General features: G+C 39.6%; 1 protein-coding gene across 5 annotated transcripts in view; it reads right to left on the bottom strand.

Annotated features, from left to right (window-relative positions):
- The window catches only part of MBD5 (methyl-CpG binding domain protein 5), a 177,398-nt gene that overhangs the window by 5,717 nt on the left and 144,079 nt on the right, over window positions 1–27,602 (bottom strand). For all 5 annotated transcript variants that reach the window (XM_070731496.1, XM_070731499.1, XM_070731498.1 and 2 more), the window contains 4 exons: window positions 27,096–27,304; window positions 20,949–22,151; window positions 8,174–8,247; window positions 367–442 (listed from right to left, as the gene is read on the bottom strand). In XM_070731496.1, the coding sequence (XP_070587597.1) occupies window positions 367–442; window positions 8,174–8,247; window positions 20,949–22,151; window positions 27,096–27,304 (1,562 nt within the window). The remainder of the gene's footprint in view (window positions 1–366; window positions 443–8,173; window positions 8,248–20,948; window positions 22,152–27,095; window positions 27,305–27,602) is intronic.

The raw sequence follows: 27,602 nt of genomic DNA, 5'->3' as shown, positions 1-27,602 counted from the left end.
AGCAGTGAAAATAATAATATTGGGACAGGATACTAGCTATGAATAGAGGTGGAAAAAGCAACTTGTTGAAATCACTGGGACACGATACAGTGTCTAGAGAACCAATTTGAGCCAAGTTATTACTTCTATTTTAGATCTGAGAATGTATTTAAATCTACCTAATTAATTAATTGGGAATGTATGTTTTGAAATATTATGGTCAACTCATTATCTTAAACTACGTGGAATATTTATTTTCTGTAAACCTTCCCCTTCTTGCTTCTGCTCCAGTTATCTGCTTCTTCACAAACGCTAGGCTTGGGGAATCCTATTTCTCCTCCCTCTGCTGTCACACCCCTTCCCACAAATTAACTATTAGGTACTTACATTCCCAGAGATTTTGTCAAGTTCACTCATGGCCTCATGGATAGCAGCTTCTAAATGGTTATTTAGCTTCCCACTTCTAAGATGAAAAGGGAGGAATAGATTTACAATAATGCTGCAGCTTTTCAGTAGAATATACGTACATACATACATACATATACAGTGTTCCCTCGCTTTCCGCGGGGGATGCGTTCCAAGACCGCCCGCGAAAGTCGAATTTCCGCGAAGTAGAGATGCAGAAGTAAATACATTATTTTTGGCTATGAACAGTATCCCAAGCCTTCCCTTAACACTTTAAACCCCTAAATTGCAATTTTCCATTCCCTTAGCAACCATTCAGATTATTACTCACCATGTTTATTTATTAAAGTTTATTAAAAAAAATATTTATTAAAGGCAGACTAAAGTTTGGCAATGACGTATGACATCATCGGGTGGGAAAACCCATGGTATAGGGAAAAAACCAGCAAAGTATTTTTTAATTAATATTTTTGAAAAACCGTGGTATAGACTTTCCGCGAAGTTCGAACCCGCGAAAATTGAGGGAACACTGTATATTGCAACTTCAAGTTAACATTCTATTCAGTTTTTCAATAATAGAGATACATTTTTGTATATTTTCAGTTTAGTGTGTACACAGGCAAAGACATGCAAGTAGTCTTCAAATTATGACCATTCATTCAAGAGCTGTTGACCACACTGTACAATTGCTACTTATTGTACAACTGATTCTTGGAGTTCTGATCATTGCAGTGTCCTAGCAATAATGTGATTGCAATTTGGTGTTCGTAACCTGTTTTGGGATTATGCTGCATTGACTTGCCATCCTGTGATTGTGACTTTCAATGCTACCTGTTGATTCCAACAAATAAAGGCAATGCCTATCCATCCATCCATCCATCCATCCATCCATCCATCCATCCATCCACACACATTCACATGTATATATCTGACACATATTTATGTATTAGTAGAATGTTAATAACTGATCAAAACCAGCAAGGTATACTTGAAGAAGGTTTTATAGGAAATAAAAGGAATTAAGAATAACATTAGGAAAAATAATTAATGACAAAGATTTGAAAGAAAGGGAAGACATACATTGAAAGCAGTTGGTTAGAGCTTTTTAAATATTATATTTTAAAAGAAGTTATATACATAGTCTAAAATTACAGACTTATAGAATTTTTAAAAAATAATAAAACAGTTGGAGATGCACTGATTAAAATTGTGAGGTCTGGGAATCTCAAAATATAGGATTTAAGTGCAGCAAAATTGGGGGAAACAGAAGTACAGTACCAGATTTTTTTAACTGTAAGACGCATTGCAGTATAACACACGTTTAATTTTGGGGGAGAAAAATAAGAAAAAAGTTGATGGATGGATGGATGGATGGATCGGCCTCCCAGAATACCCCAATCAGCTGTTCCCAGAGGTGGATTTTAGCAACCCTGTTCCCAGGGTTCATTGGTTGTGAGGTCTGCTCCTTGCTTTTTTTCCCCCGCCTCTGAAACCTCCATTTCAGAGACTTTTTTTCTGAAGCTCCGTCTTGGAGGCTTTTTTTTCTCAAGCCCCGTTTCAGTCTGAAACTGTTTCAAAGGCTTTTTTTTTCTGAAGCTCTGTTTCAATGTCTGAAGCTCCATTTCAATGGCTTGAAGCTGCATTTTTCAACCTCTGAAACCTCAATTTCAGAGATTGGCTGGGGCTACATTCAGAATATAAGACTGGGGGGGAAAGGTGTGCTTTATACTTCGAAAAATACAGTACAGATGTGTTTGGAGTCTTATTATATATCAAGAATAGAATAAATAGGAAGAGGAATATTTTAAAATGGTCACCTAACATCAAAAACATCATAAAAAAAGCACAACAAAGAATGTTTTTTCTGCGCCAGCTCAGGAAGCTCAAACTGCCCAAGGAGCTGCTGGTACAGTTCTACAGAGGAATCATTGAGTCTGTCATCTGCACCTCTATAACTGTCTGGTTTGGTGCTGCAACCCAACAGGACCGACACAGACTTCAGAGGATAATCAGAACTGCAGAAAAAACAATTGCTGCCAATCTGCCTTCCATTGAGGACCTGTATACTGCACGAGTCAAAAAGAGGGCGGGGAAAATATTTACTGACCCCTCACATCCTGGACACAAATTGTTTCAACTCCTACTCTCAAAACGTCACTACAGAGCACTGCACACCAAGACAACTAGACACGAGAACAGTTTTTTTCTGAACACCATCACTCTACTAAACAAGTAATTCCCTCAACACTGTGAGACTTTTTACAAAATCTGCACTTCTATTCTACTAGTTTTTCTCATCATTCCTTTCACCCATTTCCTCCCATGTTGACTGTATGACTGTAACTTGTTGCTTATATCCTAAGATTTTTATTAATATTGCTTCTTCATTGCTTATTTGACCCCTATAACAATCATTAAGTGTTGTACCACATGATTCTTGACAAATGTATACATTTTATTTTATGTACGCTGAGAGCATATGCACCAAGACAAATTCCTTGTGTGGCCAATCACACTTGGCCAATAAAAATTCTATTCTATTCTATTCTAACAAGACAATTGAATATATTGATAATTTGCGTAAATGTGGGTTTATTTCCTACTTAATAATTAACCATGTAGATGGAAAATTTGTGATAAAAATAGTGAACAAAATAATTTATTCAAAACAAGTTACTCCTCTTCATGATTATAGCACTGAAAGTTCTTAAAGAATATTATAGTTTTCTGAGATGAGTGGTGAATGAGATCAACTTGTGCACAAACCAAATAGCCAAATAAATAGCAGCTCGGTTCAATGTGCACAACCCAAGATGGGACAAGAGATGAGCAGCTACTCCCTTCTTCTAAGTGTGCAACTTGGGGGAAAAATCATCTCCATGTTTTCTCTCTGTAGAAGGAGGCCTTTCTTGAACATGTGAATTTTTCAATTTGAACTGGATTTCTCCTTTAAAAGAGTTTCACTCAAGTGAAATCTGTCTAATTGCATACCTCAGTAAGAGGACAGAAAATGTGGTCATTTTGGTAAGGAATTTCAATTCTAAATTCAGTCTAAAACTTAACACAGATTAAAAAAGCATAACAACCATACCAACGTTTTTAAATATATTTCCAAAATAGTTACGATATTCTATTTTTAATAGCTATATGAACACTACAGCTTTTAGGACAAAAAGATGTTTATGTTCTCATCTGGAAAAAAATATTTTTAAAACAGAGCACTACACATAACATCTGTTTGTGCAAAGATTTTCAAATACTTTCTTCCCTCTGAATATCTATCAAATCTGCCTCAGAAAGTTAACAATAGATCACAAACAAGTTGAATGCATTCTATTAACACATGTAGCTATATAGAACAATAAACGGTTAAGATGATGTTCGTTAGCATCTTTAAGATTATGTTCTTTACAATTATCCAGAACGAAGTCATGGTTTAAGACTCATATTTTTACTAATATTCTTAAATTTTATGGTACAGAAATAACTGAAATAATATACATGTTAACTCTAATGGGCCATAGAAATCAAATATAATTATCTTGATTTAATAGACTATTTGGGTGGGACAGGAACCGAGCAGGGATGAAACCTACTACTACTACTACTACTACTACTACTACTACTACTACTACTACTACTAATAATAATAATAATAATTTATTAGATTTGTATGCCGTCCCTCTCCGAAGACTCTTCCCTACTGGCTCACAAATGTGTGCTCTACATGCATGTGCATGCTTCATTCGCACATGCCATTGTCCACGCATACGCAAAGCATTCTGCCCATGTGCAGAACATGAAAACCATCCCAAAAAAGAGATGTCATGGCATCGGCGTGGGTGGTTGGGGCTTCGCGCAGTTGGCTCTACTGCCCTGCGGGAGCCAGTTAGACCAGCTACATTTCATGCCTGTGCTCACTAATCCTAGATATCTGTTAAATTTGGAAAAGACTACATTTGTGCCTGTGTTAACCCACCGACTATCACATGCATGCATAACAAAATCGATTAGGATTCTTTTTTTCAGATTGATAGTATTTGGCTGTAGCCGCCATCTTATTCTATTCACAGTACACACATCCCAGTAGAGGGTTCTAAAACCCTTTACTACTGGTTCATGTGCTTGCTTGCGCAGAAGCGTCCAGGCAGGGGTGGGCTACTGCCCAGATTGGGGGGGGGGACGCAGTGGTGTAGCGAAAATGGAGCTCCACCTGAGAGCACCCAATTTGCATTGAAAGATGTTGAAAGAAAATGCAGGGCGTCCTGCATAAGCCACGCCCACAGTGTGGTAGTAAAAGTTTTGGCAGCCCTCCCCTGTATTTGAATTGACAAATGGCTGAAGATATTGAACTGAATTGGAAATAATTCTGTAGCACCAGTTGAAAAACTGGAGTTTATCAAAAGTCATCTCGCAATAACTGACAAATTTGGTGAAAATTTCAGCTTTGTTACTATGGATTAGTAATTTTTTTAAAAAAAATCTCAGGACCCATTGCCAAGATTTATGCAAAGACCATTTCTTTCTATGAGTTTTAAATTTGATATTTGCTGTTTTAAAAATTAAAATTAAAATCTTTAAGCATGTACAAATTGAAAGTCTGGCTTACTTATATCTTCAACTATAATTAGAACTTTTATTGTGAATAAATTAGAATGGTTATTTTCTTTGCCATCTATGGAGATACCTACCGGTACATAGCACAACCATGCCTCAGGTCATAAACTTTTATATATTTTGCCTGGTCTGGGAGGTTAAATATCCGCTTATGGGACTAGTTAAGTGTTGTCTAACGTCTAATAAATATCTAAAATAAAACCAAAACAGCAAGTAAAAGATGGTTGGTCACTTGATCTAGCTAATCTATTGGAGATATTTCTTTTTTCTTGTGTTGTCATCGTCCCATGTGGCAGGGGACGGTGCGTAAATGAGTTATATGCTTACAGTACAACATAGAGAGACATTAGAACAGTAAATAACCCAATTCAAATGGAGTAGAAAACTTTAAACAAAACTAAAATAGGCTTGTTGTATTTGCAAGGCACTACTAGCAAGAAAAGATGAATGGCATGAACAACTTTGCAGTGTTTTGACAAAGGAAGGCTTTTCCTTCTGTCCTTTAAGTAGAGACCCAGTTTAGTATAGTGACTAAAGTGTTGGCCTTGAAACTAGAAGACTGGGAGTTCTAGTTTCCTGCGTGACGTTGAGCCACTAACTCTGTTTCAGTCCAACTCACCTCAAAGGATTATTGTAGGAAAAAACAGGAGAAGAAGGAAAGTATTAGGAATGTTCACCGCCTTGAGTTACTTATAAAGTAATACAGTTTCTCCTAAAAGCTGTGGTGGGAAAAGATAAAAGGTAGGATAAAAATCTAATAGATCTGGAAATGCTGAGTAGGCAGAAGAAAAACTATACCAATATTGGTTACTCCTTATTTGCTTGCAGGACTAAAAGAATTAATACTATATGTGTTCAAAAATGTTTCGGTTTGTAATAGCAGTAATAGTAACAGTAGTAGTAGTAGTAGTAGTTCTTCATAGATAGGATGTTGAATGTTTGCAAAGGGTAATTGTGCTGAGCTAAACTCCAGTGGGGATAATTGCTTCCTCCTTTGTCTCCTGTGCCCTCTCCACCAGTCACTCATTTAATTGCTCACCTGCTCATTGCTTTTCAATCTGTTAAGGTGTATCACTTTTCTTCTTTACAAGCTGCACAAGGCAGTCTTTATTCCGTGATGTAATTACAGATGGGACAGACTAATCAGCTTGTAAATTTGCCAGAGGCCACGTTCACTTTATAATCTTAGATAAATAGATTGCCTTGGCTCAAAATAAATGTTTGTCCAATGGCCAATATATGGGGTTAGGAATTATTGGCTAGTGAAAATATGGGGGGGGGCAGATTAGATGAAGGGATTAGGGAGGGTGAGCAGAGGCAATTATTTATACTATCTCCTTCTTCAATCCATTGGGTACAAAGAAAAGAGAATGTAATAGAAGCCTGTTGCATCTTGGGGACTGAAACAGCTTTTAGGAGAAACTCCCTTGATGTGTGTGTGTCTCAGTGGTTAGCAAATTCACACAATTTTGAGACAATGTGGTTTGGATTTCCTTAAATTCAGCATTTCCATTTTTATGTGTATGTGATGGATATAATTTATTCCCGTGAGAAGAATTCGTAACATTCAAACATTCGTATAGCGTAGCAAATATTTCAAATGCTTCATTACCAGTAGGGCACTAAGACTGAAAGGCTAATTTTAAATTCTCTTACAGGGATCTTGAGATATCTAAAATGGCCAATACACCGCTTCTTTGCCTCTGGTGAATCTTGCACTGGAGATTATATAGGATTTAGAAGGCATAATTTACCATATCTATTTATTTTATCCTCATATTGCCTCTTATTGAGATGGTGTTTGAAACTATTTTGAAATCTGTAAAGTTTATTTAACAGATTTAAATGAGTGAATATGTATGTGTGTGTTTGTGTATGTGTATGATTCGACACAAAAATATGTAACCCTTCCCTGGTGCAGAGCTGAAGGGATTGGATACTGTAGCCTAGAGCAGTGTTTTTCAACCAGTGTGCCGTGGCACACTAGTGTGCCGCGAGACATGGTCAGGTGTGCCGCGAAGCTCAGAGAGAAAGAAAACAAGAGAGGGAAAGAAAGAGAGAGAGAAAGAGAGAAAGAAAGAGAAAGAGAAAGCAAGCAAGAGAGAGAGAAAGAAAGAGAGAGAGAGAGAAAGAAAGAAAGAAAGCAAGAGAGAGAGCGAGAGAAAGAGGAAGGGAAGGTGGGAGAGAGAAAGACATAGAGGGAGGTAGGGAGGGAGAGAGAAAGAGAGCAAAAAAGAGGAAAGAAGGAAGACAGAAAGAAAGAGGGATGGAGAGAGAAAAAAAGAGGGAGGGAGAGAAAGAGGGAGGGAGAAATAGAGCGAAAGGGAGGAAGAGAGAGAGAGAATTTTTTTGTCCAAACTTTTTTTAGCCGCCCCCACCCACCCACCCACTCAATGTGCCCCATGGTTTTGTAAATGTAAAAAATGTGCCGTGGCTCAAAAAAGGTTGAAAATCACTGGCCTAGAGGATAATTCTCTGCCTTACAAGGCAAATGTTGCAGGTTCAAGTCCCAGTGGGTATGGCTAGCTGATGAGGCCAAAATAAGGCCGAAATAGATCTATCCTAGTCTCCCTTAATTTTCAAATTCAGCAAAAAAAAACATGTGACACATATAGATAGAATTGTCGGCTATCAATAAAATTAACTGCCTTGGAAATGGCCCTGGGTTGGGCCGAGAGGCAAATAAGGAGCTGTGATGTTCCTTCGATACACCAGGGTGATTTGACACAAAAATATGTAACCCTTCCATGGTGCAGAGCTGAAGGGATTGGATACTGTAGCCTAGAGGATAATTCTCTGGCGTTTGGATGGAGGAGTAGATGGTCTGGAGATGTTTAAATAGACTATGCACTAGTATGGCTAGAACAAAATACCACATGGAAAAATGGGAGATTCCCCCAGAAGACAAGGACATTTACTATTCAAACAACTATCCATCTTTTACAGTTGCCCCCTGGGACCGACATGCACACAGAATGACTTGCTAGTTGAAAATATCCCTGCCATCAATGTAGCCTGGCATTGGGCTGGAACTATATAAATGTAAGAGTTTTATTAAAGTTTTTAATCTTTTTAAATTTAAGTTGGTTATTTCCCCCTTTTTTAAATTCCTGCATTTCTTACATGAGATGAGATGAATACTTGAAATTGTAAAGATTTATAGGGTACTTACTTTCTGTTCCGTTTTCGGACATGGTTGTAGGCTTCCAGACCTTCTGTTAGTGTTTTCAACTTGTCAGGTTCCACCTGAGAGAAGGTATGAACAACAAATTATATTACCTAGACATTCAATTATTCCAGCGTTAAGCTCAGCTTCAAGAGGTCAGAGTAATATCCCAAACTTCACAGGTATAATACAAAGAAATACATGAATCTATATTTCAACTTCGCGAAAAGCTAAAGATGGAAACTTCAAGTTAAACAACTTCATAATTGGATAGAACTGCTTTAGGAGTTCCCTGAAGGTTCGGAGGAGGATGGAGATGTTTAAATAGACTATGCAGTAGGTTTTTTAGATGTTTTTCAAAATAAAAAAATATTTTGTTTACTTCAAAATAAAAATTGCACTACCTTTATTAAGGTGACCCACAAAACATAATCTGTCATTGCATGAAAAAAAAGGCAATATCTGTAACTCCTTACCAAATTGTTTATGAGATCTTAAGTATTTCAAGATGAATATTGAAAACATATACATCAAATAGGAATACACATAGTCCTTGGCTTACAATCACAACTGGGATTGGAACTTCCGTTGCTAAGGGGCACAATGTTTAAATAAGTCATCATTTATTTATTTATTTATTATTTAGATTTGTATGCCGCCCCTCTCCGAAGACTCGGGGCGGCTCATGTAGCCCTCACCCGATTTTATGACCTTTTTGATGTGGCTCACCCCAGTCATTTTGTTTGACGAAAGCCCCCTCCCAGGTCACAAATAATGGCCAGGTAACTTCGGGATGCAGCAACTGCTGAAAACACATTGTTGGTTGCTGAGTGCCCGTATTATGATTGTATGACTGCAAGGACACTGAAATGGTTGTAAATGCAAAGGCTGGCCTTCAAGTCATTTTTTTCAAAATTTGTCCTAAATAAATGGTCGTAAGTTGAGGACCACCTGTATTTGAAATTCACCCACTCATAAAGTCCAACATTTAATCTCTGCAGCAGCAGAATTCTACCGTGTTTCCCCGCAAATAAAACCTTGTCTTATATTTTTTGAACCCTGAAAAAAGTGCTTGGCTTTATTGCCATGCACTCAAAAGCCTGATTGGGCTTATTATCAGGGGATGTCTTATTTTGGGGAAAACAGGGTAGTTCAAACCTACGGCAAACGTATTGTTTATATAACATTTTAAGATTAGCGGCAGAGGTAGCAACTATCCCAAAAAAGCAACAATGTTTAAGAAAAAACTCAGTTATATTCATTGGGGCAAAATATTATTTTATGGAGTATAGCCCCAAATGAGTTTACCTATAACACATATTGTGGTATCTCCTAAAGCAGGGGTGGCAACCTCAAGGCCTGGGGGCCACATTCAGCCTTTGGGGTGCTTAGATCTGGTTCACAGGGCCACCCTGGAAGCAGCGAATGACTGGCCTGCAATGCCTCTGCTAGAGAAAACAGAACTCGGGAGCCCGTTTTCATTGCCAGAGCATTTGGGTCACCAAAGGCTCCCGCTACAAGTGATGTTAAGCTGGCTATACCCATCCCAGTCATGCCCCCCCCCCCCCGAGGTCAAACATAACCCTGATGAAATCCTCAATGAAATTAAAAATTGACACACCTGTCCTATAGCTTCATCTCTCAATAATAACACCCATTTAGAAACATAGAAACATAGAAGTCTGATGGCAGAAAAAGACCTCATGGTCCATCTAGTCTGCCCTTATACTATTTTCTGTATTTTACCTTAGGATGGATATATGTTTATCCCAGGCATGTTTAAATTCAGTTACTGTGGATTTATCTACCACGTCTGCTGGAAGTTTGTTCCAAGGATCTACTACTCTTTCAGTAAAATAATATTTTCTCATGTTTCTTTTGATCTTTCCCCCAACTAACTTCAGATTGTGTCCCCTTGTTCTTGTGTTCACTTTCCTATTAAAAACACTTCCCTCCTGGACCTTATTTAACCCTTTAACATATTTAAATGTTTCGATCATGTCCCCCCTTTTCCTTCTGTCCTCCAGACTATACAGATTGAGTTCATTAAGTCTTTCCTGATACATTTTAAGCTTAAGACCTTCCACCATTCTTGTAGCCCATCTTTGGACCTGTTCAATTTGATCAATATCTTTTTGTAGGTGAGGTCTCCAGAACTGAACACAGTATTCCAAATGTGGTCTCACCAGCGCTCTATATAAGGGGATCACAATCTCCCTCTTCCTGCTTGTTATAACTCTAGCTATGCAGCCAAGCATCCTACTTGCTTTCCCTACTGCCTGACTTTTTTTGGGAAATAACTTTGATTTACTTTGGGAAATAACTCTCATATGAAAAAGTAGAATAAAAGTTTAGGACAACTGCAAACAGACCAATAGCAACACTGCATTTTTCCTTAGTAAGAGCTTCCTTTAGATTCTGAGGGGCCAACTAAAGCTTACCTCCATATGTATGATTTTTAAATAACAAGCAAAGAAAGTATCTTCTTAGACAATAATCCATTGTCTTAATATTGTTAATTATTAAAACAGTGAATATAAATTTTGTTTTGGCACCAGTGCTGCAGAATACAATTTGGTTCACTGTAATTAAACAACAAAGCTACAAATTGGGCAACAGAGACATTTCAGCTGCATCGAAGTGATAAAAATTATATATTTCAGAAGTGTAGGGTTTTTAGTAAATTCTGTTCGTAACTGAACTTTGTAAATGCTTGAGTTGTTTTCTATAGCTATATGTACAAGTGACATTACAATTATTATGTGTAAATAACTTTGTTTTTCAAATTGAATTAAAAAAAACTTCACAGTTCATTTCACCAACAAAAAACATCTACATTAACATTTCACTTATAATAAACATCTAAATTAACATTTAAAGTCTGAAACAATGCTATTATTACATCCTTTATTACTTTGGTTTGATGACATCCTATATTACTTTGGTGAAGGTTTTGTTTTTTACATTTTCATTTAAACAATAGCTTTTTATTCCAATAATTGCTAATGTATACATTTTATGAATGCATGAACCATTACAACATCAATACTCCAGAGAACTTCATTAAAAGCAACTGCAGAAGTGAAACACAGAATTTCCATCCTGAATATCTATGCCCCGAAACTGCCTGCAACTCCGTGTTCAACATGTCTTCCTCTAACTTTAATATAGTAGAGTTTGTGAGGCTGCACTGATGACATTTACTTTGTATTCTAGGACCTTCTGAGTGATTGTGGACATTGCTCATTATAAAAAGTATAAATGGAAACATTTGCTGGGAAATTCAAAAGTTACTATAGGTGGTTCTTAACTTACAAGGGATTGTTTAATGACCATTCAAAGGTATGGTGGCTTGGAGGGGGTGCTTTATAGTCCATTAAAAACTTCTAGCCATAGTAAAATGCTATAACACCCTTTCTTCACCTGCAGCCATGCAACTGTGATCTGGGTGATGGGCAAACCATTCTCATTTATGACTGTTTGCATCGTGATGATGTGTTTGCCATTTGCAATCTTCTCTGCCGGCTTCCCCAGAAAATCCATGTGTGCGGGTGGCGGGAGGGGAGGGCAGAAGTCTTTTTCTGGACTACAGAAACAATGCTTGGTCCTTTGGGATCCCTGCTTCATTTTTCCAGCCCAGGGCATGAACGCCTTCCTATGTATGGTAGGCAGCTCTTTCACTCTATCTGCTTAATGACCTGCGTGGTTCTTTTATTTATTTATTAAACTTATGCACTACCCCTTTCATTAGCCAAGTGACTCTGCATGATTTAATGGTCAAACTGCGAGAGCCAGGATTGAAGTTGTTCAGGGAAGCAGTTGTATGGATATCTTAAAACTGCTTTGTTCATTGACCAAGATTCTGGTCCCAATTGTAGTTGTAAATCGAGAACCACCCATATGCTAGTACAGTGTCTTCCTTTTTCTTAAAGACATTTTCATTTGTTAATTGAAGTTTTAAAGTGATTTGCTGAAATTTAAAAGTAGCTGTAATACTGGTAATAAAAAAAGTATATCTGGTACTACTTATCCTCAATCTTCTGATACTTTTAGAACATACTGAGATAATTAATATCCATAGGTAAGTGTCATGATTCAAGAGATGGACCACTCTTAGATTTCCCCCCCCCCAAAGGAAGATTACACAGAACAAACTACTCTGTCTCTATTATCATACTTTAATTCATCCAAGATAATTCTCCTATTTTAAAAGTGAATTAGGAGTAGAAAAATAATTTCTTTTCAGGTCAATAAAATGAATTTGTCTTACATTTCACCTTCTTAAATGAGGAACATTAACTGATGGACCTTAGCAATACATTCTACAATACATACCATGAGAACCTAGCAGTAACTTTTTCAACTCTTCATTCCCACCAATGTTTTATTACTGGCTTATGTACATTTTTACAGATGTTGCAGGGCATCTGAACACACTGGTGACTGTGTTATATTATTGGTTACAGCAATATAACTTAGACATATATCACTTAACAATGCTTTATAACCCTCAAGTGGTTTACAGTGTCAGGATATTGCCCCCAACAATCTCAGTCCTCATTTTACCGACCTTGAAAAGATGGAAGGCTTAGTCAACCTGAGCTGAACAGGATTGAATTGCAGGCTGTGGGCAGAGTTATCCTGCAATACTTCATTCTAACCACTGAACCACCATGGCTACTGTACAATATTTAATTAATTTTCTAATATGAATGTAGCTGTTTATGTAAAGAGATATTGGTAGTACTCGGTAGTAATTAACATTGAAAGTAAACATTTCAGTCTAAGAGTATAAAGATACCTCTTTGTTGGAAATGTGAAGATTATGAAAGGACATTTGACCATACACAGTGCACTTATGAAGTGAAAATAATGTTGGAGTAAACACATAGGATGATGCAGAGAAAAATCAATATTTAGTTGGAACTTAAACTTTTCTTATGAGGTTAGCCAACAAAATAGTCTCATGGAATACTGGCTTTATATAATGTAACTGTAGCAAGGCAGTTATCATATATAATACATTGTATATGTACAAAATGGAAAAAAGCCATAAATACCTGGAAGGAAATTAATTGTGGAATATAATTGTGAAAATTGTGAAGATGGTAGTAGCTCTTGCAGAAATTGCTAAATTGAATGGTTTAGCTAAGGAAGGAACAATAACTACTTTTATAAAATATCGGAAATTCTTTATCAAAATGGATTAAAAATGAAATGTTGATTCCCAGATTTATTGAATAAAAAGGACTGTATATGAGAAGATTGGAACTATGCTATATAATTTGGGAGGGCAGTAACAATGCTTGGAACTGCTGTGAAGAAATTGGAAGTTGCTTCTTAATGACTTTATATTTTCATGCTATCTTGATAAAGCTATCCCACAAACACCCAAACATTTAGCTTTCTATTTTATATGCTCCTTTTTTCCCTACTGATGATGAACTTAATAATTCTATGTAAATTTTTATTTTTTGATAACTATATTCTTTTGTCTTTTTTTTTTCAGGTTACAAATCCACATGTTGGGCTTTTTTACACTGTCTATATTCACGCATTATCTACATGCTATAAGCATTTTCTCTCCCTATACTATTGTTGATATTTTGTCAATAGATAAAAAGCCAAGGGGATCTTGACTCCTGGGGTTAAATAGTTTGGAAGGATATCCCTTTTTCCCAGGAGAGAGAAACTTCTGGATAGACAAGGAGCGAAGCTTGTAGACTTGGTGAGAGGCCACCACAAAGTTCTATCTGGTAGAAGTAGCCAAAGGATGGATAGCAGAATGAAATAGAAGAGAGCAGAAGATAAAAATTGAACAGGTACTGAGTGATTGAAGTGCTGTATTTATGGAGCAATTGACACAGTTATAAGAGCAAAGAAAAGATAGAAATTCTGAAAGAAGAAAATATGATGGAAGACACTAAGTAGACTGATTAAAAATTGTATTTACTTAAATCATCTTGAGTTTATATTTCTGTTGGAAAGTCAGTGTAGAAGGCGTGGTAGAATCTGGGGGCAGAGTTACAAGATGGATCAGCCTCGAATCTCTAAGTAGCCATAAGCAAATGAAGTCTAACCCCCCCTCCGAATTCCATTAACTGTTATATAATCCCAAGCAGATGCTAATGGCTATTTGAGAAAATTAATATCAGATACGAAAGATCAGGTTCACATGTAAAAGTCCAATTAGACTGATTTATTAATACTCATGCCTAAGCACAGGAATCTTCTCAACTCACTGTTAACACCTACTTGGGGTTATATAAAAATCAATGGAATTCAAGGGACATTGGACTTAATTTGGTTGTAGCTATGTAGCTGATCCCTCTTTTATCTCAGTTACCACGTGATAAGATGGGCAGTCAATACATTTTATAAACAAATAAACAAAAAACTCTACCCACATTTTCTGCCACTCCTTCTTCTACAGTCATTTAGACTATGTGATTCCCCCCTCCCCAAGTTTTTGGAGAAATGATTGAATGCTTAAGTTGCCCTGAAAATGATATCATCTAACACTAAAAAGGTTTTAGATTTGAATTTATTTACAATAGATAGTGAAATAAGTAACGAAATGGAGGAAGATTATCAGAAATCAAGTATGTTTAGGTATCATGCAAAACCAGCAAATTGTTAGTAAAAATTTCTATATAGACATTTCCTTTAAAATAGTTTTTATACAATCTATTTTAACATTTAATACCTGTTAACGAATCCCAGCAACCAGTTAGGTCCCACAGAGTTGGCCTTCTCTGGGTCTCGTCGACTAAACAATGTCGTTTGGCGGGACCCAGGGGAAGAGCCTTTTCTGTGGCGGCACCGACCCCTATGGAACCAACTCCCCCCAGATATCAGAGTTGCCCCCACCCTCCTTGCCTTTCGTAAGCTCTTAAAAACCCACCTCTGTCATCAAAAATATTCCCTTCCCCTAGGCTTATAAAATGTATGTATGGTATGACTGTATGTATGACTGATCTCTTAAATTGTGGTTTTTAGTTTTTTTAATATTAGATTTGTTTACGTTGTCTTTTTACTGTTGTTAGCCGCCCCGAATCTGCGGAGAGGGGACGCATACAAATCTAATAAATAAATAAATAAATAAAATAAAATAAACCCTGAACTGAGGGCTTTAATTAAATTTGTTTAAACAAATGTTTAGAATACTTATACTGAATAGAGTGCTGTCTTTAACAAACATCTAAGAAGTTTATATCATCATCAAATAGATTGGTGGTATAGATGAGTGGCCTCTAATACTCCATAAACATTATGTTTTCCAAATTGTGAGCCAGTTTAGTGTGGTTTCTAATAGACTAGAAACTGGGAGATTGTGAGTTCTAATCCTCCTTAGAGGACTAGATAGATGGTTCTGGTTCAATTGAGCTGTGTCTCAAGCCATCATTCTCCCAGGGTGGTTGGGGAAAAATAGTATGCAGGGGCATTATGTATGCTACTTTGAGATGTATAAAACGAAGGCTATAGAAAACAAGGGGGCTTTGGACTGCCACATCTGGAATTTATATTACCAGGTAGCAATATTACAATGGATAACTGAATGGATACTCCTTAGTAATACAAGAATATTAACACTTGAGGGATATGACCAACAGGTTGGATGGCATGGGTTTTTATGGGATAAAAAACATAAAACACATTCCTATTTCCATAACCATAAAATTGGAAAAGCATTACATAAAATATGGATTAAAATAAAACATCAACAGTATAAAGAAATCCCAACATGGTTCTCCAGTATGGAAGACAATTATACACCCCAGTACAATAGATAAACATAAAATGGTTTGATACACGGAAATTCTGGATGTACAAGGAAACTTAAAAGATATTGAAACCTTGAATCAACAAGGAGTTAAAATTGATTGGTGGCCATATTAGATATAGATTAGATATAGATTAAAATAAGGCAAAAGAGAAATTAGGATTAGATAAAATTTGATTGGGGTCTGGGGAAAAACGATAGCAAAAATTTATAACTACAGTAATACCTCATGATATGAACTTAATTGGTGCAAGGAGGAGGTTCGTAAGATGAAAGGTTCGTAAGACGAAACATTGTTTCCCATAGGAAACAATGTAAAGTCAATTAATCCGTGCAACCAAAAAACCCCCCGCAAAAAAACGGCTTTTGGCGACTGCTGGGAAGCCGCGCGGCTGTTTTAAAAGGTGACAGCCGGCCTGGGGGGCTTCCCAGCACCCCCCCGAACCCCGAACCCAGGTTCGGGGGGGTGCTGGGAAGCCCCCCAGGCCGGCTGCGACATTTTAAAAGAGCTGCACCGCTTCCCAGCTGTCTCCTGAAGCCGAACGCGGAAGTTCGGCTTTGGCGTTCGGCTTCAGGAGACAGATGGGAAGCGGTGCGGCTGTTTTAAAAGGTCGCAGCCGGCTTGGGGGGCTTCCCAGCACCCCCCCGAACCCCGAACCCGGGTTCGGGGGGGTGCTGGGAAGCCCCCCAGGCTGGCTGCGACCTTTTAAAAGAGCCGCGCCGCTTCCCAGCTGTCTCCTGAAGCCGAACGCGGAAGTTCGGCTTTGGCGTTCGGCTTCAGGAGACAGATGGGAAGCGGCGCGGGTGTTTTAAAAGGTCGCAACCGGCCTGGGGGGCTTCCCAGCACCCCCCCGAACCCGGGTTCGGGGTTCGGGAGGGTGCTGGGAAGCCCCCCAGGCCGGCTGCGACCTTTTAAAAGAGACGCGCCGCTTCCCAGCTGTCTCCTGAAACCGAACGCCAAAGCCGAACTTCCGCGTTCGGCTTCGGGAGACAGCTGGGAAGCGGCGCGGCTGTTTTAAAAGGTGACAGCCGGGCTGGGGGGCTTCCAAGCAACCTCCCGAACCGAACCCGGGGTTCAGAAAAATTTTGCCTCTTCTTACGAACTTTGTTCGAGTTACGAACTGGCGTTCGGGAGGCTTCTGGGAAGCCCCGCCGCCCGGCTGTCACCTTTTAAAACAGCCGCGTGGCTTCCCAGCAGTCTCCGAACGCCGGTTCGTAACTCGAAAAAAGTTCGTAAGAAGAGGCAAAATTTTTCTGAACCCCGGGTTCGTATCACGAGTTGTTTGTAAGACGAGGGGTTCGTATCTTGAGGTACCACTGTACTTGTTAAATTATAAAATGGAAGAAGAAATCGTTAAGGGTAATATGATTAGTTGGGATAAGAATTTGGGGTATAATATTAATTTGGACTAGAGGGAAAAAATTTGGAGTAATAATTACAAATTAACTAAATTAACAAATTAACTAAAGGTTCGACTACTGTAATGCTCTCTACATGGGGCTACCTTTGAAAAGTGTTCGGAAACTTCAGATCGTGCAGAATGCAGCTGCGAGAGCAGTCATGGGCTTACCTAGGTATGCCCATGTTTCACCATCACTCCGTAGTCTGCATTGGCTGCCGATCAATTTCCGGTCACAATTCAAAGTGTTGGTTATGACCTTTAAAGCCCTTCATGGCATCGGACCAGAATATCTCTGAGATCGCCTCCTGCCGCACGAATCCCAGCGACCGATTAGGTCCCACAGAGTGGGCCTTCTCCGGGTCCCATCAACTAAACAATGTCGGTTGGCGGGCCCCAGGGGAAGAGCCTTCTCTGTGGCGGCACCGGCTCTCTGGAACCAACTCCCCCCGGAGTTTAGAACTGCCCCTACTCTTCCTGCCTTCCGTAAACTCCTTAAAACCTACCTTTGCCGTCAGGCATGGGGAAATTAAACATCTCCCCCTGGGCACGTTTAATTTATACATGGTATGCTTGTGTGTGTGTCTGTTAGTATATGGGGTTTTTTAAATCTTTAAATATTTTAATTAATTGGATTATTATGATTTGTTTCACTTGTTGTGAGCCGCCCCGAGTCTTCGGAGAGGGGCGGCATACAAATCCAAATAATAAAAATAAAATAAAAAATAAATAAAATATTTATAAAATGTACTACAGATGGCATCTACCACCAGCGAGATTGCCCAAGATGTATCAAAACATGAATTCTAAATGTTGGAAATGCCAACATACAAATGGAACATATTATCGTATGTGATCGACCTGCCCAATAATTAAAAAAATTCAGGAAAAAGATACACATCTGGCTTGAAGAAATAACAGAACAGAAAATCAATATGAAAGCAGAAGTATTCTTAATAGGTATATCTGCTCAAAAAATTGAAAGAAAACACCAGTACATTATATTGCACATATTAACAGCAGTAAGAATATCACTGGCACAATATTGGAAACACGGTGATGTACCAACTGATAATGTAATTATAAGAAAAATCTTGGACTGTGCGGAATTAGACAAATTGACAATATAATTAAATCAGAAAGAGGATTCAGAGTACTTTGAAGTCTGGAATTGGTTAGAAATAGATAAAAACTGTAAAGGAAATACAGTTTAGATGAATGACATGTAAATGAAAATGTAACTTAAGAAAATTTACTTTAGAATGATCATAGAGGTTGATATGTATATTTGTAGATGTGTTGTTTTGTCTTTGTATGTTTGTCTCTATTTTAATGTCATTTTTAATGTTTATACTTAATAAAAATTATTTTAAAAAGGCTTTGATTGTGATGATCATCATGATCATTACTGCAAATGAACCAGGATCACACACCTCCAAATTTTACAGGAACAGATGGAATTGAAATGGTAATACCGTGTTTCCCCGAAAGTAAGACAGTGTCTTACTTTCTTTTTATCCCCAAAAGCCCCACTATGTCTTACTTTCGGGGTATGTCTTATATTGTCCCGGGCACCGGGGCCGGCTCGTCTTCGGGCTTCGGCTCGGGTGAGGCCTCTTCGGGTGCCGGAGCCGGCGGCGACTTCCTGACGCGCTACCGGCTGGTGTCGTCTAAGCTCCGCAAGCGCTTCCTGTGCAAGCCGAACGTGTCGGAGGCGTCGGAGCAGTTCACGGCGCTGGCGAGGGAGCTGCGCGCCCAGGAGTCTCCCTTACGCAGCCTGGTGCCAGCTGGCGGTGGCGCGCTGCACCCAGAGCTTGGGCCACCCGGCGGGCGAGGCAGCGGCCCTGGCCTAAGCGGCGCAGCTCTGGCTGTGGCACGAGCGGGAGCTCCGACTGCGGCAAGGCAGCTAGATGAGAGGGAAGCGGCAATACCCTCTCATCTAGCTGCCTTGCCGCAGTCGGAGCTCTCGCTCGTGCCGCAGCCAGAGCCGCGCCGCTTCGGCCAGGGCCACCGCCTCGCCCGCCAGGTGGCCCAAGCTCTGGGCGCAGCCGCCACCGCCAGCTGGCACCAGGCTGCATAAGGGAGACTCTCCTGGGCGCGCAGCTCCCTCGCTTTTAGTACCATGTTTCCCCGAAAGTAAGACATATGTCTTACTTTCGGGGTACGGCTTATATTAGCCGACCCCCCTGAAACCCCCAATACGTCTTACAATCGGGGGTGTCTTACTATCGGGTAGGTCTGAAATCTGAATAGTGGTATTAATGTGTCTACATGAGCTGAGCAAGAACTGATATTGTGAAATGGTAAATAATGGAAAATACAGCAATAGTAGAAGAGAGCCTGTGAATTTAAGATGGACACTGAATAATGAGTGGGGGATAATTTAAACCCTGGTAACATGTAATAAAGCACCTTCTGAAATCTTGACTCATCCCTTATTATCATGATAATCACACTTTCTAATCTGTGTCATTAGACAATCTGGATGATTCTCAATTTCTAAATGTAAAGTCTGCCTCTTGGTAAGAAGCACCAGGTGATAGTAGGAATTCAGAGAGGGCATGTGTACAAACATTACAATCACAGCAGAAACGATTTGCCTTCCAAAGGCAGTTTTTATCCTATTCTCTTTAGTGACCATAGAGCGTGTCTTGATCCAGCTTTGAGCTGTATAAGGGACAAAACAATGGTATGACTTTCCTGCTATTAACGTTTTGGGAGGCTGCATCAAGAATATAAATTAGGGAATATTTTTTACTCTGCTTAGGATAGCTTGACTTATTTTATTTCAGCTTTAAAAATCCATGGCTCCAGAGGAAGAGAAAATGCAGTTCCCCAAAAAGATGTATTTCAGATTTTTGGGAGCAGTGCTGAAAAAGGATGCTTTCCCTTTGTCAGGAAAGCAGGCTTCTGGGAGTTGAAAACACCCTCTTGCTAGCTGAACCAGACACAGGTTTCCAAAAGGTAAGGCCATCCTTTCCGAAAATCCTGCCTTCCTGTGAACCTTTGCAACATTTACATTTATAACAATAAATATTTGATTTAGAAAAACAAATAAAAATGACACCTAGACATTATGGTATATTCAAATTGCATCAAAATAGCATGACCTAATTTGAAAGGAGATTCATTTATTTCAGTAGAATATGTTTTAGTCCCCTATTTTACGCATTTTTAAAAGGACAGTCCTGTGCCCAAGCTACTCTTAAGGCTGACAAGTGCTAATACAAAGCAATGTTAATGAAGGTTAAAAGAAACCAAATAGTATTGTAACATGAAATTAGATATAGAAACATTCTGTAAAGGCTGTAAGTAATCATTCTTTGTATTTGTTTTGATGCATGAATTTTTTTGCTGTATTTCATGTGTTCGTTGTCTGTTCGTCTTGTATGTCCTTTTGAAATGCAAAAACGTAATAAAGACTATTTTTTATACAAAGCAGAATACCTTAAAGAAATTATAGACAAGAGATAAGGATGCAAATTGAAAAATGCAATCAATACCATTTTCCTCCTTTAAAAAAAGTTACTACAAAGCTTGATCATGTCATACCTTTGTCAATATATAAATATAGGTATATACATATGCATAAATGTACCTTCCCATCCTCAGTGCTTTGTTGACATGAGTTGCGAACGTCATCTTCTCTCACTAATTTACCAGGCCAAGACGACAGTCCTTTAATTTGGCTCCAGACCAAGTCCCCAACATTAAACGTCCTTGGTCTGTAATGTATCAACTCGTTTGAAGATGGGGAATCAGGATTCCTTAGATCATCCTCACTACTGATGCTTTTAGCATCTGAAGGACTAGGCACACACCCATTAATGCTTTTGGCATTAAAGTCTCCATTGTAATGGATGTAGTCTTTCATCAGAGAACTTTCAAAACTATTAGAGGAACTTGGAGACTGTTCTTCCATGCCTAGGTCTTGCTTAGCATTCAGTAGCTCTCCAAACCCTCTGCTGTGTTGAGGCCGGTTTCCATTTATGTGCGCACATCGTTCCACAGTGTTCTCAAGTCTCTCTTTAAAACTCATCATAGTTCTTTTGTAATTGCTATACCTGAAGTTCTCCTCCACCATCTTATCACTGTGACAGTTTCGTTGGGGTAATAATACTGGACGTTGCTTGCCTTGGATTAATGGCAATGTGGAAATATGGTTGGACCTTTCATGGCAAGGACTATTGAGGATATGGGATGAGTGATTTAAAACCTCCTCGCATTTCCATCGGTTCATCTCCCCTCCAGGGCTCTGCTCCCCTTCCCACTGTTTTTTTGGTGTGTTGCAAACTGTTGGTTTATAATATTCCAAACTATCCCCGTCACTGGAATTTTTAAGGTGTTCCGAATTCTTCAACAGTCGTGCCCCCCTCATGTTCCTTGCTCTATCTTCATGATCAGAAATGCCAATATTTCGTCCGTGTATTACTGCGTTGACAGCACTGGAAAGATTTAATGGATCACCAATTGAGGCTGTAAAGGCACTCATGGCACTCAGAGCTGGAATAGGGCTCATTTGTGTTGTACTGTTAACCGCCGTGGTGATGACTACTTGCATTCCCTTGCCTGCAGCATCTACCACTGCTTTGTAGATGGCATCAACTGAACCATCACTCTGGGCAGCTAAACCGATGTCCTTTGCCTGTTGTCCTACAGATGGCTCTGTCCTTTGTTGTAAATTGCATACAGCCTCTTGAAAAGGAGGAACTGATGCACTGGAACTTTCAGGAACTGGTGGCATCCCTATTTGAGAGATAATTCTCTTGTTCAGAAAAGCGGTCTCTTCCTGCATTCTCACCTTTAAAAAAAAAAGGAAAATAAAATTAGAGGCTGCCTTAAGACAAGGAAAGTTGCTAATAGTTAACAGTGGCTAAAGCCATGGGATACTCATGCCTTCCTTAAATATATCTCTACAAAGGAAGAATACAATTAAAAGTAACATTAGCTTAGTGTGATTTACAATATTTACTAACGTTTTTTTGCACTGTAGAACTTAGATTGCAGGATATGTATCCTAATCAAACAAGCATGATTCATCACTGGAGTTTTAAATTTGAATCTCAATTAAATACCATTTTCTTGCTGCGTTCATTTGATACATGTCCTTCCTTATATCCCTTGTTTGATATGCTCAGAGAAATTTGGAATATTCTTTTTCCTCTGAAAAAAACATACTTCTTGGGTTGGATGATATACTTTGAAAAATGCATATTTAGATCAGGGGAAAACATACATTTCAGAACTAAATCCATCTTGTGTACGTTTAATTCTCAAGCCTATGTAATATAGTACAGTACTTCAGAAAAATTTCAAAGGAGGTCTGCTGAGGAATACAGGAGCAGAAGCACAGCACTGAAAATCTTTAAAGCAACTATGTCTTCCCAAAGTTACCAAAACAGATTACAGTGATCCCTCGAGTTTCGCGTCCTCGAGCATCGCGAAAGGGCTATATCGCTAGTTTTCAACCCGGAAGTAAACTCCACCATCTGCGCATGCGTGCCCTTCCACGCATGCGTAGATGGTGGAGCTTCCCCGCCGGGCAGAGGCTTCCCTGGGTCTTCCCCCTCTTGCCCCGGTAAGACCCCAGCGGCGGCGCGAGCAACGGCGTGGGCTGGCGGGCGGCACGCGTGCGGAAACCCCAGCTCCGCTTCCCAGCTGGGAAGCGGAGCCGGCAACAGCGTGGGCGGGCGGGCGGCGCGCGCGAGCCTGGGGACACCCCACCTCTGCCTCCCAGCTGGGAAGCGGAGCTAGGGTGTCCCCACCGCGCGCGCGTTGCTGGGGAAAGCGCGCGCGCTTGGGGACACCCCACCTCCGCCTCCCAGCTGGGAAGCGGAGCTAGGGTGTCCCCACGTGCGCGCGCGTTGCTGGGGAAAGCGCGTGCGCCTGGGGACACCCTAGCTCCGCCTCCCAGCTGGGAAGCGGAGCTAGGGTGTCCCCACCGCGCGCGCGTTGCTGGGGAAAGCGCGCGCGCTTGGGGACACCCCACCTCCGCCTCCCAGCTGGGAAGCGGAGCTAGGGTGTCCCCACGCGCGCGCGCGTTGCTGGGGAAAGCGCGCGCGCTTGGGGACACCCCACCTCTGCCTCCCAGCTGGGAAGCGGAGCTAGGGTGTCCCCACGCGCGCGCGCGTTGCTGGGGAAAGCGCGCGCGCCTGGGGACACCCCACCTCCGCCTCCCAGCTGGGAAGCGGAGCTAGGGTGTCCCCACGCGCGCGCGCGTTGCTGGGGAAAGCGCGCGCGCTTGGGGACACCCCACCTCCACCTCCCAGCTGGGAAGCGGAGCTAGGGTGTCCCCACGCGCGCGCGCGTTGCTGGGGAAAGCGCGCGCGCCTGGGGACACCCCACCTCCGCCTCCCAGCTGGGAAGCGGAGCTGGGGTGTCCCCAAGCGCGCGCGCACCCCAGGCGCGAGCAACGGGGTGGGCGGGCGAAGGGCGGGCGGCAGTGGAAGCAAAAACACCATCTGCGCACGCGCAGATGGTGTTTTCACCTCCGCACCGCTACTTCGCTAAAAATCGATCATCGCGTGGGGTCCTGGAACGGAACCCTCGCGATAATCGAGGGTTCACTGTATTGTTCTTCTGCAACCACCATGTAACCCCAGGGAATGATGCTTTGTATCTGTGGGGATTTCCCTCCTATTCCTTAATAACTCATGTTCACAGCCTCCATATTTTATTACAATTTACAGTTGTGAACTCATCTTTATTTACATTTGAAGATTCTATTATTACACTGGACAATAAAAATTTTGCTTCCTGAATCCTTTTCTTATAGATTTTTGGCTGTTAATCACAAAAATAATCTGTAATTTTTCTTATCACATATTGTTTACATAAATCTTCTGTTATTACACAATGAAAATGTTCAGTACCTATTGGTTATACTGAACTCATGAAAAACCCCAGAACCAAATCTATGGAATTAGTTGTTGATGAAAAATCCAAGTACAAGAGGAACAGAAATATTTGTATTTTTATAGTATTTTATTTGCATTGTTTATAGTTATTCTTTAGTTTTATCTTTTTTAGTATTGTAACATGCCTAGCGTTACCCTGTGATAAGATGCTCGGGCAACAATTTAACAATGTTGCTGATGTAAAAGTAGTGGTTCTGCTGCTGGGAATGCATCCTGAATATATACCAACTGTTGTTGCTACATATACAAATGGAACAATTGTGTAAGAAAGTTGCATTACATGAAAAAGAAATGGCCACTCTGGAGGAATTTGATTCCATGACAGAAAAAATATGGCACATGCAGTAAATCACTTGTTGACAAAGATATTGCCGTCTCTGCTTCACAAAAAAATTCTGACCAATGAAAAATTTTGTGAAAGCAATGAACAAGGAAGGTAAAGATTTTTGAATGAGACTGATGTTTCCAAGAATAACTGATGCCAAAATTAAGAAATGTATTTTAGTTTGTCAACAGATCAGATTCATTATCAGTGAAAAAAAGATTTGAGGGCCTGTTTGTGGGGCCAGAGAAAAAATGTTGAAAATTGCCTGGAAAACATTGAAGGATGTTGTTGACCTTTTTTTTTTTTGCCAATTACAGGGCACCGTATCCCATATCCCGGAGATTAGAACGGCCCCCACCCTCCTTGTCTTTCGCAAGTTACTCAAGACCCACCTATATCGCCAGGCATGGGGGAATTAAGACATCTCCCCCAGGCTTTCTTATATTTTATGTTTGGTATGTATGTGTTGTATGGTTTTTAAATTGTTGGGTTTTTTAATGTAATTTTATTATTAGATTTGTTCCATTGTTATACTGTTTTTATTGTTGTTGTGAGCCGCCCCGAGTCTTCAGAGAGGGGCGGCATACAAATCTAATAAATTGAAGTGAATTGAATTGACCTGGTTGATAAACCTCTTACAACACACAAGACCACGAAGCGCAATGTGCCACGGAAGATTCATTTTCTGCATTCATACTTGGATTTCTTTCTTGAAAAACTAGATGCAGTCAGTGATGAACATGGTGAAAGCTTTCTCCCAGGACATTGCCATAATGGAAAAGAGGCATTGGTCTTACCTGATACGCCTTTTCTTGGAAAGCTGGATATTGCATGCAAAAAATTTTTTTAAAAAAAAATGATGGCAATGCCCATGGACCAGCACCAACTGATCTGGTTTGGTGATATCATCATGAGGTCACCAATGGGTCATTACGGGTTCGGGTGAACCAGTCTGAACTGGGAGGGACCTATCCCTGATTGGCACAGCCATCCTTGCTGAGCGACTGAGTGAAAAAGCAGTCAAGGTTAGCAACAAGGGCAGGTCCTGAACAGCTTTGACAGACTCAGTGCAATCAGAGATAAATGGAGTTAACTCATTCCTGGATACTATATCCACCACGAGGAAGAAAAAGGTATCAGAGCAACTGTATTTCCTCAATGCTGATTGGATATAGCAATAAGACGCATCAGACACTCCATACAAACAAAAATCAGCTAAACTCTTTTTTGACCCTGCTGAATTCATGCGGTGTGTCAGAAACATTATGCAATTAAATACATTATAGCTATTAAAAGTTAATGTAGTATTTCTACATTGTAACACTTGTCTATTATATTCTGTCTATTATAATCACCAGAATTTTTTCATGAAGCAAAACATTTTGGGGGGGAGGGGGGAAGTCTGTCCAGTATTATTAATACCAACTGCATTCTCTCAGCTGTGGTTCACATTTTTTCTTCAGTGATATAAAAATATATGGCCTCAAACAAAAATTTCAGAATTGCTTCTTTTCAACCCAAAGGTTTTTTTTAATCATTTATCATCAGTCTTCGGAGAGGGGCGGCATACAAGTCCAACTAATAAATAATAAAATAAAATTGTCAGCTGAATTTATCTGTATATATATATGTGTGTGTGTGTGTGTGTGTGTGTGTGTGTGTGTTTGTATGTTGTGGGGGGGGGGCAACAGAGTAAGATGGAAGCTTTATTTTGTTGTCAAGCACCTATTTACAGTTTAAACAGATCTTATGTTATTTAATAATATAAATTTTGGGACCGTAGTTTTTGAAACTAGTCACAAGTTTCCACTATCTTCTAAGAAATTTAGGAGATCCTTCCAAAATATAAGTTCAAAATAGTCAAGAGTTTAAAGCTTAAGCCTGGTACACTGAATTTAGCTGAGAAATATGTTATTAATAAATAAAGTGACTACTTTAGATATATGCATAAGTCATATATAATGACATAAATGTATTAAAAAGCAGCTGGGAATAAAAGTAGATGGAAAGCAATGATTTCTTCCAAAATAGTAAAATAATGTATTCTATTCATCATGCCGAAGAAAGTTTTTCTTGTCATTGTCTATATTAATTCTTTCCTAGGTTTTCAATTCAGCAATACTTTAATAAAAGAAGAAATACAAATGATGTGTAAAATTGGCTTAATTTTTCAACTCAGAGGATGATAATGTTGCCTGTGTGAGCAAAATTTCTGTAAACATGCATTTACCACTCTTACAGTGAAATATAATGATTATACTATTAGTTTTCCACAATTATTCAATTTCGTTTCTCCATTTTAAAAAAATTAACATTGCTTTCACTTTAACACCTGAAACAGACATGCTTACAGTTAAAACATTTTTAGAACCACACATAGTTTTGACATTATAAAAAGGAATCCATTGATTTGCTTTATGATAAAATCCCTGTAAATATTAAAACATAATAGCTGTTTGTATTATTCTTTCCATGTATCCCTGAGAAACAAGCCAACTTCTACCTGAAAATTCTGAAACAGACAAGCCATAGGATTTGGGTTGTTAGGAGGTCCAGGAATGGGAAGCTGCCCTTGGAAGCCTTGGAGATTCTGATAACCTTGGAGAAGCTGCTGTTGCTGATTTGATGGAAACATCTGATTGTTGTTGAACAACGACTGTAGATGATTGAGCTGATGGTTATTAAGAGTCGTGTTTACCGAGGACACATCACCTGCAATTCCAAACATATGAATACTTAATTCAGTAATCCTCCTTAGAATAAGCATATGTGTTGTCCAAGCCATGTTTTTTTCCATTTCGAAGCAAAGACACAGAATGAAATATTTTTCCTTGCATTTTATTGGAGTTTGGTGGTTATGGAATTTTCTTTTTTCTATTACAGCTACCTGACATCTGTCAACTATAAATTCTAATTCAGGTTTCTCCTTTCCATTAATTTATATATAGCAACATTTAAGCTTGCTAAGCAAAAAGTATGGGTGGGTTTTTTTGTATTTTTGGCTTAGTGA

The sequence above is a fragment of the Erythrolamprus reginae genome, chromosome 1 (assembly GCF_031021105.1).
Source record: "Erythrolamprus reginae isolate rEryReg1 chromosome 1, rEryReg1.hap1, whole genome shotgun sequence".
Lineage (NCBI taxonomy): Eukaryota > Metazoa > Chordata > Lepidosauria > Squamata > Dipsadidae > Erythrolamprus > Erythrolamprus reginae.
This window is presented reverse-complemented; position numbering and strand designations above follow the sequence as displayed.